Below are 20,460 nucleotides of genomic sequence, written 5' to 3'. Positions count from 1 at the left end.
TCTTGGATTTTTTTATACAAAACGTGGAAGTAACAGAGCCCTATGTGCATTATATGTTTATACTTCTTTTTTTAAGGGAAAGGCAATTTCATGGCAATAACTTTCTTCATACATGTTGCTATCCTGCACTTTCTGGTGTGCCTGATTGGTTCTATCCTGGGGAAAGGTATGCAACAACAATATATTCTTATTCAGGGGCTAGGTCCCTATGCTAGGCTTGTGTGGAATTGCATCTTATACCTTCAGTGGTTGTTATGCACAGTATGATGCTGTTCAGTGTGACAAAGGGTACAAGAATCTGGAATAAGAAGTCTGATAATGTGTGCCTCCACTCTAAATTGAGGGCTGCAGTGAAGCATTTTATGTGCTGCCTCGTGAGAAATTATTGGTTACCTTGGAAAAGGCAGGAGTGAAAACAAGAAATGAAGGTAGTTAAGGAACAGGCAAAAAGAGAATTTACAGCAGATGTTCCCCTTTTGTCGTTAGGGATTGATTAGAAGGCTGTTCAGGGATCCTGGAATTGGTTTTGGAATGATTTTATCCATTATGATGTGAATGCAACTGCATTCATAAACCTTGTTGAAAGTGTGGAGTGTGAGAGTTAACTCAGTTATGAAAAAGGTTGAACTCTCATTTTACAAAAATCTGTCACGTGCATGCTTATAACAGAAACAGCTACTGCAAGTTACAAGTTACTAGCAAGAAATGACAAAGAAGAGAGGCTTCTCATAGATTTCACTATTGCGATGCAAAAGTGTCAGCACTTCTGCTCAAAACTTACCAGTCCCAAAGAAAGTACACAGAGGAAAGTTAACATTTATCAGTTTAATAGAGAGGTATTCATGTTATCAGGAGAAGGTGTCTGGTCAGTCTCTGCCAGTATCTCAGTACTAGTGGTGGTTGACTGGTGTAGCGTCTGCCATGGGATCATCCCCAGCAGGTGCCAGTGGCAACAGGCCAGCAAGATGTCTGGTAACCATCCTTAGTACTGCCACAATATATGTAAGAGTGGGAGATAATAAAGCATAGTGTGACAGGATAGTCAAGGCCATGGGAAAGTAAGGATACTTAGTAGCAGTTGCGTTTGTTGAGATGCATCCATGTCCGTATGAATAGAAAAGCATTATTTGGCTTAACACAAAGATGCAGCTTCAAGTTACAAAGAACTGAAGTTTCCTGTGCTACCTTTTCCAATAACATGTAATTGTTTCTGTAATTGTTTTAAAATGCTTTAACTTCCCAAGATATGAAATACATTTCTTTGTCAATTAATTTGCATGTGATTTCTCATGATGTGCTTGTGTCTGCAGTTCTGCAGTTTACATGTTTCCTTTGGAGTACTTGAATGACTGTTCTAAGGAATTGAATGGAATAGTAGTTAAAAATAAATGTGCATTTTTGCAAGACTGCGTATAGCTTATTATATGTGTTTTGTGGACAGGACAAAGGAAATGTTTAGCTTTCCTCTATTAAAAGTTTACTTTTGATCCATTGAAGTTAAGTTTCCTTTATTTTTGGCTTTGAAGTGGAAGTAATCATTTGTCCTGATAATTTATCTATTTAATTATTTTTTTTTTTTTTTCAGTGTTGGCTATCTTATCTTTAAAAATGCACTCACATTTGTTGTTACAGATCATTTTGTTTCCAGTTATATACTTGACTACAAATTAAACTGCCTGCTTCCTGCAATCTAATTAGATTAATTATTCTTAATGATTAAACACATGTATCAATTTATCGATATGACTAACGTGGGAAATTAAGTTATTAAGGAGTACATGACACTATTTAATTGGTGATAATATGTTTGTGTAGTGGACTTAGCGTTTTCTTTACTACTAATTTATTTGCTCCTGAGGGATTTCTTTTTGTCTTTTTTTTGTCTTTTTTTTTTTTTTTTTTTTTTTTTTTTTTCCAGTACAATACTTATACAAGCAGATGTAATCTTTGTCTTTCTGCAATTTTTCTGCAAAATACAGGAGTATACAATGGATGTCTTCTTCCGTCAGACGTGGGTAGACAAAAGATTAAAGTATGATGGCCCTATTGAAATTTTAAGACTTAACAACTTGATGGTCTCGAAGGTGTGGACTCCTGACACTTTCTTCAGGAATGGGAAAAAGTCTGTTGCACACAACATGACGGCCCCAAATAAACTCTTCAGAATAATGAGGAATGGCACTATCTTGTATACAATGAGGTATCTAGCTTGTTTTTTCAGTTTATTACAATTACTGTATGCAAAAGTTATGATGCCTAGACAAAATGGCAACCAGAGACTATTTAATTTGTTCCATTATAGGCTTACAATAAGTGCAGAGTGTCCCATGAGATTAGTGGATTTTCCCATGGATGGTCATGCTTGTCCTCTCAAATTTGGGAGTTGTAAGTTACGATTATGAAATTTCTTGTAACTACAGAATTTAAACAGTAGAAGTAGATTTTGAGAAATTACTGCCTTTTCTGAGTATTAGTTGTGATATGCAATCCATATGCAGACAAAACTCCTGTTAAGTTCCTTGGGAATTTTATTTAGGACCTGAAAAACCCATTCAGAGAACTGAAAAGTGGACAGTGATTCAGATACTGTTTTAAACCCATCGTTCTGCTGGCTACACTACTGACACTACTGTTTTTTGAAGTATATAGTTTTTCTTGGTTCCTAGGGATGAACTGAACACTCAGTGAAGTGAGAGATATTCTGCAGAAGAGGGTGGGATACATCTCAGCTTACTGCAGTCAGGTAAAAGGTGCCTGGGGAAGCTGGTTGTTTGGCTTTCTTTACAGTCAGTGGAGTCAGGCTCGTGTCCTGAGATAGGTTTTGTGTGAAGTGTGAAGATCTGATCTTTTTTGTCTTATGTCCTATCTCCTGGCCTATAAAGGGAGTCTACATGACAACTACAGGCTGGCTAGATAGTTTTTAGACTGGTGAGAGAAGTCTTAGTGCAGTGCAGATGACTGTCCTTTTCTGCTTTGAAGTGTGGAAGTTATCCAAAATCCTATAGTTTTTGCTACTTTTGCTAGAAGTAATGTTTTTGCAACAGAGGAAGGTAGTAATGAGTCCCTGATTTTAATCCACAGCAGAGATTGCTGCGACCACCTGAGAATGATTGATGTGCTTCATTTTCTGTCCTGTCACTCTTGTAAACCTTCTTGGTCACTGGCTTCAGCTTTTAACTGTGATGTCATCAGTGGCTGGACAGTAATCTGTTTTCCTTGACCCCTGATTTCTGAAGTTAGAGGTTGCTGGAAGCTTCTCATCCCCTTAGCTTATGCATTTAAGTTATACAGCTCAAGAGCCAAGCAAAAGGAGGATATTAAGGATGCTTCTCTGTTAGGGCTTTTCTTCCCAGTTATAATGAGATTAGAAACTAGGTCCTGCTAGAACTGGCTTTGGTATCAGATGTACACTAGGGAAGCTTCACTAGTGGGGTCTTCTCCACTGGCATATTTCTTAAGGCAGAATCACAAATCAGTAGAAATTGTGTTTGACACTAATCTGGTATATTTTTCATTGAAACATGAGGTAGCAATTTCAAATGCAAGATTGGTTTAATTTAATTTTAACAGGAGTTTGGGCTGTGTAGGGATTGAATTTTAGCTCTATGTCTTTTGTATTAAATGTTACAATATTTCTTTGGGTGTGCTTATTTCTGGGCTGCTTTGAATCTTTTACTGACCTCTGGTTTCTGGCAGAAGAAATTAAATTTCTGCTTTTAGACTAATCATTATTTCATGTAAAGAAATGTGCACTTCATCTCCAAAATGTATCCTCCTTATCATGCTATCTTTAGATATCGGTATATTTTAATGTTAAAATTTTGGATAGAAATTTCTAAAATACCTTAAAGATAACCTGCCCATGTTTACTAAGGGCTGATATAGATTGAAGTAGTGTGTAGACTTCATGCTCAAATATGAAGTTAATTTGTGTATAATGCTTGATATACTACCTTAGCTCTGTTTTTGGGGGGTAACGCAGAGGCTGTCTTCTAAAGTTGTTACTGTGAGTCTTACTGTTTCATTTTGGTAGATTTGGGTGTGTGTGTGTGGGGGGGGGGGGGGGGGGGGGGGTGGCATTAGTAAGGTATAAGAAGTTGCTTCCTATTTATGCAAACTGGTGCTGTGTTGTAGATGCATATCCAAAGAGTGAAATGATTTATACCTGGACAAAAGGACCTGAGAAGTCGGTGGAAGTTCCTGAGGAGTCTTCCAGTTTAGTTCAGTATGACCTGCTAGGGCATACAGTATCCAGTGAAACCATTAAATCTATTACAGGTACAAATTTCATCAGTAAAAGTCGATTGGAGTCAAACTAACCCTGTAATACTACTTTTTTTCTTTCTTTTATGTAAGGTATTTTACTGAATGTCATAGACTATATACTAGGAGCTGATAGCGTAGATATGAATTAGGTTTCTGTCCTTCATATTTACATTTGCAGATTCATTACTGTAGATTGCAAAGGTCTTTCAAAAATCTAGAATCAGATCATTACTCCGAGGGACAAAATGAGTATTTAATCACTGCTTAAAATGCAGTTTGAAGAGTCAAGAGGATGCCTGGTTGAGGAAGTAATTTCTCAGCACTGTAGCCACATTATGTGCAAAAGACTTCCTTTGTTTGGTGGTACAAACAGCTCAGGATAAAAGTAGAGCATACAGAATGGGTTATTAAAACCATTAAAAACCCTCTAGTCAGATAAGCTTAGGCATGAATGCATTAGTCACAATAGATATTTTGCTGATTTGCCTTACTTCTTACAGAACAAATGGCAACTATGGGCATAAGTGAAGTATCACTTATGAGCAGTTTGCTGATAAGAAAGCATACTCCCAAAATATTTTTAAAAATTGGAATCATTTTTTTAAACATCAGCAAGTTTGGGAATTGTAAGATGTCACAGTTAAACAGATCGAGCAGTACAACACATATATTTGCTTTGTGGATATTTTCCTTAATGATAAAAGAGTATTTTGCAGTACTGTAGTACCTGATCTGCTCACATATCAGTTATTGTGAGTTAATGACCTGGTTTCCCTACTATCCCTACAAAATTCTTCTTGTATTATTACTGTTTAGATAGTTTACTCCATTTGTACTGAAAATGTAGTTGTTTTGTTTGAGTAATGATACTACATCTAAACTTACACTATTTTTAATTATTGTTAATGACTTTTGCATTTATCTCATTATTATAGTGGTGCTGATAAACAAATTAGACTATTCTCTTCAGCAGATTCTGAAAGAATTTTTAAATCATACTTGACTACGAAAAGTGACCCAGACTTAGCTATACATTTATAATGGTTTTGATAACATTTTAAGAATGACACTATAAGGATCTTCTATTTCCAACATTTTTTGCTTGAAACTTACTTTTGTTCTTGTCTCATAAGATGCCTTTCTTTTTATGCGTGTTAAGTATTTTGTATGAATCTTAAAGAATCCTAGCTGATAGTCTAAAACAGTTAATATGTGACATTGAAAAAAATTGTGTAGTCAGAAAAATACTTTTTCTTTTCTTTTTTTTTTAGGTGAATATGTTGTTATGACAGTTTATTTCCACCTCAGACGGAAAATGGGTTATTTTATGATTCAGACGTATATCCCATGCATTATGACGGTGATTCTTTCTCAAGTTTCATTTTGGATAAATAAGGAATCTGTACCAGCTAGAACTGTGTTTGGTAATTATTTCAGTTTTTCACTTTTTATAGTGCTTTCTCATTTAATTATTTTCTCTAGAATAGGCTTTTTAAGGTCACAGGTATCCTGCCTCTGTATTAGTGTAGATGAAGGACATAAGGTAAACTCAGAAGAAATGTTACTATCAACATGTAAAGAAAGTAGTTTGTGAGACCTTGGAATCAAAAGAAGTTTGGAATATTTATCCAGAAGCATAACCTGGTTGCCTGTGGCAAGAGAGTGTTCATTTGCGAGGATTTTAGGTGATTGGGGTGGCAGACTGAGAAGACCTGGCCTGAGGTAATCCAGTGTAGTCCTTAGTCTGTATACAGACGGGTTTTATCCTTCAGTGAGCAGTAGTGCAAGACTTGAATGCATGCTTTCTAAAATCATTTTAAAATAACTTGGTTGGGAATGTGAGAGATTTGGATATCTACATAGCTATGCCATCAGTGGAAGCTTGCAATGGGTGAAGTTTAGATGTAATTTCATGTTTAGTAATCTTCTCTTCTATCTACTATTACCGTTATGAAAATGAGTTAACAAAGAAAAATGACTGCAAGATATTAAAAGTGAACTCATCAAAATACAGTTTAAATGTGATGCTACAGTAAACACTGAAAATAAAAATTTTGAAAGCTTAAAAAATGGAAGACAAAGTGTTAGTAATTAAGGGAATTAAATGGGAATATGGTTCCTAACTAAGGAATAAGACAAAAACATTTTTAAGAGCAGTCTTCATAGAGAAATGTCTTGACTTTATAATATACTCTAGTAGAAAGCCAGATTAATCAAGAAAAGAATGTTCTACAACAAAGCTTTGCTATAGTTAGGTGCTGGAAAGAGTGACAAGAATTAATGTTTCTACATGATGGCTCACCCAAACATGTAAATAAAGCCTTACTTTACTGTTTCGTATCACAAATTAGACAAGAATAATCATTAGTTATAAGAGAAATATGAAACAACATACTTGTTTTCCGGATATATGTCTTTCCAGTAATGTTGAATAATGGTACTTTTTAAGTAGTGTGTAGCCAAAACCGGAAAAGTAGAATCTGTATTTGTAGACAAAATGTGGTAATGAAAATGCACAAATTACACAGCAATAGAAGAAATATGTGTCAGTATATCCATATGAGGAGCTGGGAACAAATAATAATAAAGTTTGGCCATCCACTAATTTACATTTAATTTCTAGTATGCCTTTGGAAAGAAATGTCTTACAGTATGGCAATAAGTACTTTTAGAAAGTTTTCTGACAAATGCCAAAAGGGACCCTGTTTTCTAAAGGTAATTTTAAGATAGAAATGTTGCAGGCAAGAGTTAGAAATGAGGCCACAGTATCTGCTGTGATACTGACTTTCCAGAGGAACTGTCAGAAGAGGCTAAACAAAAGATGTTTCCATTGGACAATGCATGATTGGAAAGAACTTGGCAAAGATAACAGGGGAAGGACACACAAGAAACAATCAAGGGAGTTTCTGCCTGTCAAGATGTCTGTTACTATGAAAAAGATTTTGAACATGATGCACTATGAATGCTTTTTAGATGGAACAAAGACATAATTTGGTTTTGCAATATATTCTGAATGTTTAACAAGTTAACAGCGTGTGGCTGGGAGATAGCATTCAGAGAACATCTGTCTTTTTAAGTAACTCTAGTATGCCGCTTGAATAGAACACATGCTTAGTGTCTTGCTTACAAGCCTGTTGTATGATTCCTGAAGAGTTTGTCTTGCTGGTGAGCTGTTGTTTTTATGTATCCCTGATGTAAGGGTGTCTTGCTGGGAGCTGTTTTCCAGGACATTTTTTTTCAAAAATAGTGTGACCTTTTGTTGTCTTGTATCCATATTTAAAATAAAATAAAATGGGGAGGGATTGGACATGCAACTAAATTCTAGTAATGAATCTGTGTTCAGTCATTTGACTTACCTACAACCATATGACACACTTCTCTTCCAGTTTTAGCATATGAGTGCTGAGTGGTCTGATGAAGTATGCATGGAACTGCAGTATATGTCCTTCAGGTTCTTTTGTGAATCTTGAGACCACTATAGCCCCAAAAAGCTAGGTAACAGTGCTGCAAAGTGAGCCAGAGAAGGCATGGATGAACTGGGAGGTTTGAGGACATTGCATTGGCTTATTGCATATTAGCTGGACTTGTTTGTGGAATTATATGTGAAGTAGTGGTGCTCTGGTGTGGAAATTTTTAATAGTTTAATAAAGCTTACTAATGTACTCCAGTAAGAGCTATAAACATTTGGATCTGATGATTGTGGAAGACTAGGGATAAAGGGAGAGAATTTTCTTTTCCAATCAGGTTTTTAATATATATATATATATATTTATAGCAAAACACTCTTAAAATATATATTATTTCATGATTGCTTGTATTTCTGATCTGAAGCTTGCAAGTATTTCACTCTGGATATTTACAGATCACATGTCTATATGTGTATGTGTATATGTATATACATACATACATATATACACATGCAGGGGCAGGAAATTAAGTTCTGGTAAAAACCTGTGTGTGTGTATGTATATCTATACACACACACAGGTTTTTACCAGAACTTAATTTCTTGTCCTTGGCACATAGCTAGAAACAACTGCAGTGGCAACTGCAAGTCTCTCAGAGGAGTGGTTTAGCAGGAAAAAACTGAGAAAGATTGGGGTAATGAACAGTGTAGTACTGTCACAGCCTGCCCTCTGCTCTATATATCTGGTGAACCATTCATTGGTCATTCAAGTAATTTCATCCTATTCTTAAATCTCTTAAGTAAGTGTCTTTTTAAGACACAATTCAGTCAAACTATTTGAAGAGAATAAGGGTAGAATCAGGAAGGATAAGGTAAACAGGAATGTGTCTCTTCCAGGATAAAATAACTTCCTGTAATTTTTCTCAGAATTAAACATTTTTAGTGGTGTGTTTTTTCAACACCCTCCCACTGAAGAAGGCTTTGTGTTTTTTGTCCCGCTGAGTTTGCTCTGAAATGCTATTTGAGCTTTTATGAACTAGATACTGTCTCTTTATCTTTAAAAAGCAAGTTAGCAATAGCAACAAGAAGCTCTAATAGGAGAGACTGGCTTAATTTTGTCCTGTTTTCTGTATGACAGTATCTAGGTGAAGGCTTTTTCTTGGTAAGTTACCTAAACGATATATGCCTATTTAGAAGACATGGTGTATGAAGGTCCTGTTCGAAGATAGACTATTAATTATTTTGAATTCTTTTCTGTATATACATTTAATCTTGAATTAGTATGAGTACAGTGTTGTTTTCATGAAGGTGAAGATGTCAGTTTTCCTTGAGATTACTGTGGTAGCACTTGGGCAACGTTCACATCTGTACATGGTAGTTTGTATCTGGGAGACATGGGATTCTTTATGTTTTAACTATTCTTAGAATAATTTGGATGAGATAAAATAATAATCATACTTTGTTTTGTATAACTAGTGTTTACACTTGAAGTGTCACTGTGAAGTGGTCGTGTTGTGAGAGCTCAGTGTTCATGCATGTATACTTTAATTGAAGTTGTTCTTTCAGAAGATGAAATCCTAATTAAAATTAATCAGTTGACTAGTAGCAGAAGGATTTAAAAGATAAGGCTATGACTTACTAATTAACAGAGTTGTTTACATAATCTTTGAGTTTTCCTTAGCACCAAAAAAATTTGCCATATTTTAGTGGTATCTGGACTATGAGTGTGATCAGAGTAATAGGTAGCTTTCCAAAACCATTAAAGGAAAAATTATGCTTTTCTTGCAGTCTGAAAACATACCCTGTTAAACAACTTAATTACATTCAAATGTTTAGAAAATAATTTGTTATAGGAAATTCTACACAATTTGGCATAAAAAATATGTATTGAAGTCATCCACCTTTTCTGTGTGTGAACTGTAGATGATCTAATGAAGGCATGGCTCTTTTAAAAACTGGTTACCTGTTGTGTGTGTATAGCTACTGCTCATTAGTACATGGTGATTACCATGACTTAAATCTAATGCAGTATTCATAAGATGTGTAGAAAGGCTTTCCTCCTTTTTCTTAACCTAACAGAGATGAATTATCTTTACTCCGCGTGTCAGTTGTTTCTTTCCTGCGTTACACAGCAGTTCATTTTTATGGAGAGTGGATTGCTGAGTGTAGAGTATCAGAAGTTCTTAAAATTGTCTTATGAAGCCAACACAGGGTGTGCTGTCTGATAGCAATATCTGAGTCTTGCTCTTATGGTAGTAGTATTACACAGTACATTATTTTGCAGTGCTGGAAGAACATTATCTTATACTGTATTTGCTGTGTTGATTTAAAGGAGTAATACTGGAGATTTTCACATTTAATTTCTGGTAATAAATATATTTTTAAACTGAATAGGATATTTATTTTCTTCCATTTGGTGTCAAGATTGAGTGTCACATTAACTGGAGTGACTTCTGTTATAATATTTGTCAGTGTAAATGCTTTTTCATTCATAATAATGGATTTTACAATCAGAGGGGGAAAGGGATTTAAATCACTCCTACGTGATATGAAACTCTTTGTTTGAAGCTGTTTGTTTACTTTTATATTCTCTCTCTGATTTACTTGCATTCAACAGTGCTATTGTTTTGTTTCTTTGAAGGAATAACCACAGTGTTGACAATGACGACACTGAGCATCAGTGCAAGACACTCACTGCCAAAAGTATCATATGCTACTGCCATGGACTGGTTTATAGCGGTCTGCTTTGCCTTTGTGTTTTCTGCTCTTATCGAGTTTGCTGCTGTCAACTATTTTACTAATATTCAAATGGAAAGAGCCAAAAGGAAGACTGTAAAATCCCTCCTTGAATTTCCAGTTGCTCCAATGCAAAGAGAAAAAAGTACAGAAGAGACACATACGGTACGTCTTCAGTTTTCAGTTTCTACAAATCTTTTCCATTTTTCTTTTTCTTTTTGTGTTTCTCAACAAAAACAGGCCTTTAACTTTTTCCTCTGAGCCCAAAATCTTCCCCTGCCATTCCAGCATATTCCCATCCCTTGTAGAGGGGGCAGTGAATAAAGGTCTTGACATTAGTCTCAGCTTTCTTCTGCATCCTGGTCCGACCCACCAGACTTGTATCTCCTGCTCAGAACTGTGAAACAGAAGAGTCTGTTTCACATTCCCTCTGGTACAGCTACACTGGAGGCAAGCAGTTCCCTATACAGGGCAATCAGAAAAAGGTGTTCACCTCATTCTTCAGAATTTGGATCTAGAGTTGTTATAAGTGTCTGGCAGACAAATTTTTCTCCTGCATGAAGTATAAATCAGTATTTTCCAAGACTAATGCTACACCATATTCAATGAAAAAAAATCCTGTAAAACTTTATTTGATTTTTTTACCTGCAGTATTAGAGATTGGAGGTGGTTATGTCTGTCTGTCGTACCTGCCTTCTCTTCTGTATTTTGTTGTGTTTTGGTGAGGATAAGTTAGAATGGATATCTTTAGGAAACTTTCTTTCCCTTTATGTATTGATTCTGCTTGGACTGATAATACAGACAAAATATTACAGCATATTACAAGATAATACAGATATTATGTCATATAAACATGTTATCTTTTATGATTATTTTTTTTAAATGAATTGAAATATGCTAAAGCATTGCAATTATACCTCACAGAATTTCCCCAGCCACCGCTGTTGTCCATTCATTGCATGTGTCACCTGTGTAGAATTTTCTTTTTTAATCAGTTGCAATTTCAGGAGGTTTTAAAAGAACACTGGATAAAAGATTTACGTGCACCATACATGTCATTTTTATGTTACCTATGAATACACACAGGAACTCACCTCAGCTCCTGAAAAGATTTTGGGGCTCTTTAACAAAACACTTTTCAGCTCTCATAGTGCCTGAGGTTGTGAGACTTACATTGTAGTTACCTCAGTGTGCAGACCAGTTAACAAGGGTGTGATCTTGCTCCCAGTTGAGCTCATCGGTGATTCTCCTTCCCTCCCTTTTTTGGTTCCCCTTCCCTTGCTAGCTGCTGCATTCCTTCTCCTATTCATCAGACACATAGCTAACAAAGTCATTCCACACTTGCACTCACCATATGGCAAGCCAGTAACTCTCAGTTATGACTGGCTCTCCTGACAGCATCACTCAAGAAGTATGACACTGACAGCAGCATCATAATTCAATCTTCCATCAGACTGGTTTTGTAATTTTCTTTTACTGAGCCATGATTTAAGAACTACTGTTTTAGATGAACTCTTGGCAATTCTGTCCTCTGTGTCTTTCCACATCTCATTTGTTTCTTTCCTTATTCATTTGCTCTTTTTGCTTTCCCACCCAATCCATTTGATATCACTCCTCAGTTGCTGTCCACCCACTTCCATTTTTCTTCTTTGCTCTTCTATCATGCATCATTACATTTTTCAGTCTTCTGGCTATGTTGTTCTAGCCCCCAGTTCAGCTTAAAAGGATAGATGCATCCATGAGGAGTTTATTACATGTCATTCTGCTTGCTGCTAGCAAGAGATAGGAATAAGAAAAACTATGCTTATAGCAGCATGTGGTACTCCTTGTGCATAGAGGTATTGGTGCTGTTAGTTTATCTGGCTCATCTTGACTATACAGCATACTGTTTAATATAGTATCTCAGACACTCTGAGTATTTTTAATAAGTGTTTGTTTAGGGGATAGTGAGGCTTTATTTGGGTCTGTAGAAAAGCAAATTGCATTATAACAGATGATAATAGATGTATTTATAAAATCTATTTAGCCTTCAATGACTAGGTGATGATTTCTGTCCTTGTGTCCTGCTTCACAGAAAAGTCTTTAGAAGCTAATGTGACTGGTACTTTGCTTTCCAATCTGATATGTGATACAGTCTTTCTCATTAATATTTCTGTTCTATGTCTAAATGGATAATCTTGAATCTTGTATTTTATGAATCTGATTTTCCTCTGTGTTTACTGCCTAATCAGTGCTGTATTTCCAGAGGTTAAATCCTTGCTTCACTGCAAATTTGTGGTACACAAAGAATGTGGGATGGTAGTCTATAGCATATAATCTTTAGGCATTATATCTCAAGGTGATTGCTAGACATTTTTTCTCCATAGTTACATTATAGAATTTGATTTCTCAAGCCAGCTGATGTTTTTGTGGTTTTCTATTGTTGTTGTTTGTTTGTTTGTTTTCAAGTGCCTTTACTATATTGCTACTACTGTGCTAGAAATTTTGTTTTTAGCACAATTGCTAGAGATCAAGGAAAAACTGATTTACACCATTGTTTCCTGGTATTTAATTGTCTTGGGACCAAGCCTGGTTGCTTTTAGGTTGGAAGGAATGAACCTGTCCCAAAGCATTCTGAACTCCTTTCTTTACTAAAAGCAGAAATGATGTTGCAAGTCAGTGTGTGATGGAAATGAATGATTTATGGTTTGTTATTGGACTCCTGAGTCTATTTTTAAGCTTCTGCACTGTTTCCTTTTCCCTGTATTCCTATGAAGTTTATTTTTAAAGACCTACCCAATTTTGGAGATGAAAAATGTTACTGAAAAATATTCTTCAAAAATAGGCTTCTAAACACTGTTAGCATGAGCTTCAAACTCAGCTGTTTGTTTCAAGAGTTTGAAACTTGAAAAAAACAGGTCAGTCTTGAGCAAACTTTTTGAATTGAATAATTTCTTCAGAGTTTATATCAAGGACATTATAATTACCAAACTTCCTGTTTTCTGAAGCCAGTTAAATATTATAAATGTCATTTAGTGTTGGCCAAATAGCATTTAATGAAGGCATTTGGGAGTCAGGTTTTTCACCATCTTATAGATGCAGACTTCTGCCCTTACTTGGAGCGTGCACACTGGTGTGATGTGTGTACCTCATGAGTTTATAAGCAAAGTTCTTATTTTTCTTGTTACTGTTGATTGGAATGTATAATAGCTTCCACTCTCCCAGCAAATGAAGAAGTGCAATTAACCCCGCCTCTTCTATATGAGGAAGGAGTTATCTGAGGAGCAGCCACATCTCAGTTGGGATCCTGACACTGGCAGGTCAAAAACTGTAAATATTTTTTTGAATATTTGACATGATAGATCACAGAATCACAGATCTTTCTAAATGGCATAAATTGAAGTGTTACATTAAAAAAACTCTGGTCTTCTTCCAAGAACCTGACACTGCTTTACCTTTAATACATTTGAGTGTGGAATAAATTTACAGTGAAAGCAGAGACACTTTTCTTCTGCAAAGTGAGCAGTAATTACTGAAAGTACACAGGATGGTATTAGATTTGAGGGTAGATTCTGATCCGACTTAAGTGTGGTGTAAACTCCATTGAATTCCAGAAAAACAGCTGTGTGGTGATAAATTGAATGGAACTGCTGGAATTCAAAGCTGTGGAACGAGGCTTTAGTACTCAAAGTGGGAATGATTTTTTCTGATATGTACAAAAGGGAGGAGTTTAATTTCAACACTTGTTTTATAACCAAGCAAGAAATCCTGCTGGAGTGCTACCTCTTCTAAACCTTCCTTGGAAATGTGCTAATTTATCTCTCTTCAATCTTCTGTAAGTATTATAATGAACTACCACAGTTGTGGGAAAGGGAGTATGAGAGAAGTGATTTGCTGTTGTTTATCTGATGCTCCAAGACTTGATGGTGTTTGCTGTAGTTACTGGGAGAGTTAATTTATAAGGCTTTTATTTTGGAAGCCAAAGCATAGCTTGGTAATGCCAATTTCTCAGATGATTATTCTAGAGAATATTAAGTTCTATTGTTTTTAATAGAAAGTAAAAATACTGAAGTGTTTTGTCATTGTGCTGTTCTCCCGAGAAAAGGCACTCCTTGTGGTTTCATCAGTAGAATGAGCAATTCAAGTTTGTTTAATAATAAAAATTACTTTCCTCGTAAGTTTTAAGCATTTGGTAAGGTCTTGTATTGATCTGACTGCAACTATCTTATTTTTAGTTCTTTTCTTTTTGTAGTATAAATATGCATTGCTAAAGCTACAAACTGGAATGCACTGTGTATTGTGTCAGGTGGACTTGATCATATTCCAGGGTTCTGTAATGCAAAACAAAACCTTTACTACTATTCCAGTAAAAATTTGATTGACTGACTCTACAGCATAATAGTAAATCATGCTAGATTTCTCGTCCAAGTTGTGCATTTACTAGCAGCACAGCAATATGGTGACTCAGTGGGAATTGGGATTAGCAGCATTATTTACACTGATGACAACATGTTACTTCCCTGGTAAATGTCAAATGGTGTGAATTTGGCAGGGTATGTAATGTCCTCCCAGAAGAACAGACTGTTTTTTAGGGAGGAATGGGAAGGATAAAAAGCACTGCGACAGAGTTGAATAGGAAAATATTATTTAATTGCTACACAAACAGTTTTCGTGTTGCAGCTAAACAGTATGCAATGCCAGGTTTCAGTTGCTTTAAGCTTTCCAATTTTTGCCTGAATTTTTCTATGAATTAACTGAAATCCCCCAGTTTTGGAAACCTATGCCTTCATACAGCAAATCTCTGATTTTCTGATATATTAATTTCCATGTGTTATGTAGAAGGCTCAATAATTCTGTTATAAAAGACTAAGATTAGTCTTGCAAAATCAATATTGAGGCATAAAAAATATTTCTTTACTCTTTTCATTCCCTTAAAGAAAGTAACATCTCTTCATTATATGCTTGACTATTCTAATGCATAACTAGAATTTTTCTGTGGAACTTTAAAACTGCTTTGATTGTGGTACCTTATTCAGGTGTTGGTCTTGTTTTTGTTTATAACCTTGAGGGAAGTAAGTGCCCAAAATGGTGATTAGGCACTTAAAAGAATTTTCTACCTAAGGAAATTTAGTAATTATGTACAGATCTGCCTTGTGGGACCAGTGCTCTTTAACATCTTCATCAATTACATTGACAGTGGGATTAAGTGCATCCTCAGCAAGTTTGCAGATGTGTTTACAAGCTGTATGGTGTCGTCAACATGACTGATAGGTGGGATGTCATCCAGAGAGACCTAGACAAGCTTGAGCAGTGGGCCCTGGTGATCCTCTTGCACCTGGGTTGTGGCACCCCTCACTACCAATACAATCTGGGGGATGTAAGGATAGAGCATAGCCCTGCTGCAAAGCATTTGGAGGTACTGGTGGATGGGAAATCAAATGTGAGCCAGCAGTGTGCCCTTGCAGCACTGAGAGCCCACTGTATCCTGGGTAGCATTGAAAGAAGTGAGGCCAGCAGGGTGAGGATGGTTATCCTGCTCCTTTGCTCTGCACCGGTGCAACATTACCTGGAATACTGCATCCACTTGTGAAGTCCTTAGTACAGGAGAGACGGGGGCCTGCTGGAGTGTGCTCAGAGGGGGGGCTGTAAAATAATCCAAGGAATGGAACACCTTCTCTGCACAGGTAGACTGTGAGAGCTGGGGTTGTTCAGCCTGGAGAAGGCTGCAAGGTGACCTGATTGTGACCTTTGAGTATCTAAAGGGGAGCTATAAAAAGGAAGTGTACGGACTCTTTAGAAGGATCTTTTGTGATAGGACAAGGAGAAATGATTTCAAACTAAAAGAGAGAGATGTAGTAGCAGGATGGGGTTGCTGGTGTGTCATGCACCCAACTGCAGAACTGTTGAACAGTTTTCCAAAGAATGCTGAGGCTGACTGGAATGGCAACTCTGGATTATGTTGCAGGTAGATGGCCATAGCATCAATGTATACCTACTTATCAGCAGGTGTTTGGCTGTGTCCTCTGGTGGTCAGAGGCTTATGAAGAGAATTTCAATATTGAATAATACTGAATCCTTGTTAGGCTTGCCTGTAGGAACTGCTTTATTTTGGATTCTAATCCCAACAGGTGGTACCTATTATACAAACTACAAAACAGTTTAAAATTGCAGAGAATGATGGAAAGCTTCTGTGTAGAACACAAATAGATTATAAGAAGACTGCTGAGATGTCTGAAGGAGCTAACTGTAGAATGCTGAACCAAAACATTTCCTGCAGCTTGCAGCATTGTTGGTGTTTACACACTTAAATGCAGTCATAAGGATAAAGTCACCTGATGTCCTGGCATTCGCTTTTATTGTTGCTACATTCTCCTCAGGACTTGGCATGTGATTTCTAAACAGTGTTCTTGCTTGTTTTACAGATTCTGGGTTGGCCTTATCATAGGAAAGATGTATTGTGACTGTTATCATCTCTCTTTGTTCTGTAAGAAGATGACTAACTTTGTCAGTTCCATGCTGTGTATTGCTGTGTTGATGATCCCATTCCCATGAATCTCAGCTCAGCTGCTGCATGCTACTTCAGTTCATGCTAAATTTGCAATCTGACTTCATTGAAGTGCAAAGTTGGCTTGCTTGTCAGAAAGCTGGTAATATATACAAAACAATCCAGTATTTTGTTTTTTGGCTCCAATATATGCTTATGTAGGCTTAAAGAAGTTTCAGGACTTCTACATTATGTGAGCATCTGTTTATAGAGTGCCAACCTTGTTAAATATTGAAGTGTTTAGATCAACTCGTTTGTGCATCATTTTAGTGTGTTAGTAAACAACAGTATCCATCGATGTTGAGCTTAAATGGATTATCTGAGTGGATTTTTTTTTTTTTTTCTCTGTGTTTGTGATGGGGAGATTTTTGGTTTATACATTCTGTTACAGATAATGAACATTAAATTTGCTTCGTAAATCTGCCATCATATTTAACAGTAGACTGTATGGATTTGTTTTAAAGTATGCTAAGAGCTTATTTTGTTTCATTATTCATGGTCAATTTCATGGAAATCCACTTGTCATGGGAAGGATGCAGAATTAATTACTACATTTTACACACACCTGTGAGGAGATCTGTTTTGTTATTCTATCTCCATGCCAAGTGAAATGGTCTTTAGCTTGGAGAGAAGAGAAGGCTTTGGGGACCCTTATTGTGGCCTTCCAGTGCTTGAAGGGAACATATAAACAGGAGGGGGCGTGACTGTTTATGAGACTGGATAGTGATAGGACAAAGGGGAATGGTTTTAAACTGAAGCAGTGGGGAGTTTAGTTTAGAAATTAGGAAGAGGAAGTTTTTCACACAGAGGGTGGTGATGCACTGGAACAGGTTGCTCAAGGAGGTTGTGGATGCTCCATCCCTGGAGGCATTCAAGGCTAGGCTGGATGTAGCTCTGGGCAAGCCTGGACTGGTGGTTGGTGATCCTGCACATAGCAGTGGATTGGAACTTGATCAATGTGGTCCTTTTCAACCCAGGCCGTTCTGTGATATTATTCTATGACTTTCTGCTCTGGGACTAGAAAAAGACATCTTGAATCAGGACATGAAAAGAATTCATACTGGATGCATTTTTCACTGTTTCAGTTAAGGTTGTTTTAAAGGAAAAATCTCTACAAAATAACACGCGTGCTAAAAATTAAAGAAAGAGTCTATATGGCTTTGTAATACAGTAAACGTTTCAAAAGTTGTTTGCAATACTGCATGTTGTTTCATTGATTGTGATACAACAGCTTCCACATTCTCAATTGTAACTTACCAAGTCATTCATTGACTCTCAAAACAACAGTCCCTTGATTTACTGAGGTGCATTCCATGTTGAAGAAGAGTGCTTTTCCAGGAGATGGAGATGTAAACAGATCCTTTTATTTCCTTACTGGACAGAATTTGAACATCTTTTTCTATTCCATGGTCCCTGGTCAAAACATAGGGTGGGAGCTCTTTAAATGTTTCTGGGCATACTTTTTCTACTTTGCTCTTTTATTAGTCCATATGATTATGAATCTCTGCTGAAAGATGGCATCCTCTTGAAATAGGATATGGTGAAGCATAGCACTTAGAACTTGTAGTTTGCTAGTGCTTCTGAAGTATGAAGCTGGTCAGAATGATAGGCTGTTTCAAAGAAAGAGTGAGGTGTCATTTACATATGCAGTAAGTTGGCCCATTTTATAAAAAGGCAGTCTTCATCAAACACACTGAGGCTGGCTGTTGATACATTTGATGAGAGCTTTCAGACTTCATTTTGCATTTCTTAACTACAGCATTTTAAATGTCTCCCAAAAATCTCACCCAAATGTCTCCAGAAAGTGAGTTTGTTTCTGAATCCAGTGTGAAAATGTAAAAAATGTGGACTCAGTGTTTCCTGTGGAGCCCCATCTGGAGCAGCACAACAGCTCTGTGTTGGCTCAGGATAATTGAGTGTTTTCCTGGCTTGCCCTTGAAAAGGAGTCTTTACTTGCATAATCCCTTCATTTCTTGGGTTCCATTTAATTTGACTTTCATTTCATTTTTTGTGTTTTATTTCTTGTTCTCATACCTCCAAATTAAAAGATGATTGGCAGTAGGTTTGTGTTACTTACTGTTATTAAAAACAACAACAAAAAACCCCACAAAAACAACCCACACGTAAACAACACCAAACAAGTTGAATATTTTTTGGAGGCAGCAAGAATTTACACTCCCTTGCCTAAGGGGAGGCCTTGTGGTGGCCTACAGCTTCACATGAGGGGAGCAGGGGGGCAATTCTGAGCTCTGCTCTCTGTTGACAGTGGCTTGACCCAAGAGAACTACATAGAGTGATGTGAGAAAAGGATCAGATGGGGTGTTAGGATAAAGTTCTTCACCAGAGGGTGATGGACATGGAACAGACTCCCCAGGGCAGTAGTCACTGCCCTAAGCTGCTGAACTTCAAAAAGTGTCTGGACAATGCTTTCAAACATACGGTCTGATTTTTGGGTGGTCCTGTATGAGTCAAGAGTTGGACCTGAAGATTCTTATGAGTCCCTCCCAACTCAGAATGTTCTATGATAAACAATTTTGTTATTCAAATTATCACAATATCCTTTACTGGTGATATGTACCACAACCAGAATATCTATGAATGTTTTACTTAGTACAAGTCAAATGTAGTGTTTGAGTATGTTTAACAATGTAATGGTTAATCTGACCTTGAAATTGGTTCTTTAAGGCTTGGCTGGGGAATCAACCTTACTTAACTTTTTTTTTTTTTTTTTTTTAATTAGTGATGTTGGCACAAGGCATTAGTTAGATGAAATTTTCAGATATTGTAGGGTTGTGAGATATCATCTGTACAGAGAAGGAATACACTAATGTAGGAAGAATTGAATGACCAGTGTTTAATAGAGGAGGACACAGGTCACATGTATACCATCATTAACAAGAATTTTTCAACTGGAAGGAACCGAAGAGTCCCCTGAGAGTTTTCAAGAAGAATGAGTTATTGTCATGATACAGTGTTGAATAAGGCAAGTGCAAGACAAGGATTTGTGAGAGAAGGTGGTGGCAGTGTCCTGGTGAACTGGAATTTATCTGTTACATGTTCTGCTTCACTTCAGCAGATTTGCTTGCGTACATTGTAGTACTGAGGAACTGAGGAGGAAACTGGTTTTCTCTCTAAGCATTGGGTTCCTGAAGTATTGAATGTTTTGTGTACCAGTGGCAACAAAGATAATAGTAGCTTTTGAAAGTCACACACTTGGATAATTTGAAATTGTACAGATAACTTTATCCTTGAATAAATACTGTAATGGGACATAAGTAGTGATGAAGCAGCAGCAGGTCTTATTTGATCACTTAGATGACAGCTGCAGTTGTGGGGGAGAGGAGGCATTTTGCGTACATTCTGATGAAAAAAAAACTGCCCACAACAGAAACAGAGGGGACTGTGATGTGCCAGGGAGTCTGGCTGTTCTCTGTCTGTCATACCAGTGCCTGTATTTGACGCACAGAAGGAAAGGACACAGAAGCCACGTGGCTGCTCAAAGCTGATGACATATCTTGTGCTAGCTCCA

The 20,460-nt window shown here is 36.8% G+C and overlaps 1 protein-coding gene across 2 annotated transcripts in view; it reads left to right on the top strand.

Moving 5' to 3' along the window:
- Nucleotides 1–20,460, top strand: part of GABRA4 (gamma-aminobutyric acid type A receptor subunit alpha4) — a 50,213-nt gene that overhangs the window by 11,602 nt on the left and 18,151 nt on the right. For both annotated transcript variants that reach the window (XR_011903468.1, XM_072335879.1), the window contains exons 4-8: nucleotides 1,980–2,200; nucleotides 2,303–2,385; nucleotides 4,135–4,278; nucleotides 5,538–5,690; nucleotides 10,314–10,573. Coding sequence is in view for 1 of the 2 variants with exons in the window: in XM_072335879.1 (XP_072191980.1) it covers nucleotides 1,980–2,200; nucleotides 2,303–2,385; nucleotides 4,135–4,278; nucleotides 5,538–5,690; nucleotides 10,314–10,573 (861 nt within the window). In the remaining variant the exon portion in view is untranslated. The remainder of the gene's footprint in view (nucleotides 1–1,979; nucleotides 2,201–2,302; nucleotides 2,386–4,134; nucleotides 4,279–5,537; nucleotides 5,691–10,313; nucleotides 10,574–20,460) is intronic.

The sequence above is a fragment of the Excalfactoria chinensis genome, chromosome 4, assembly GCF_039878825.1.
Source record: "Excalfactoria chinensis isolate bCotChi1 chromosome 4, bCotChi1.hap2, whole genome shotgun sequence".
Taxonomy (NCBI): domain Eukaryota; kingdom Metazoa; phylum Chordata; class Aves; order Galliformes; family Phasianidae; genus Excalfactoria; species Excalfactoria chinensis.
This window is presented reverse-complemented; position numbering and strand designations above follow the sequence as displayed.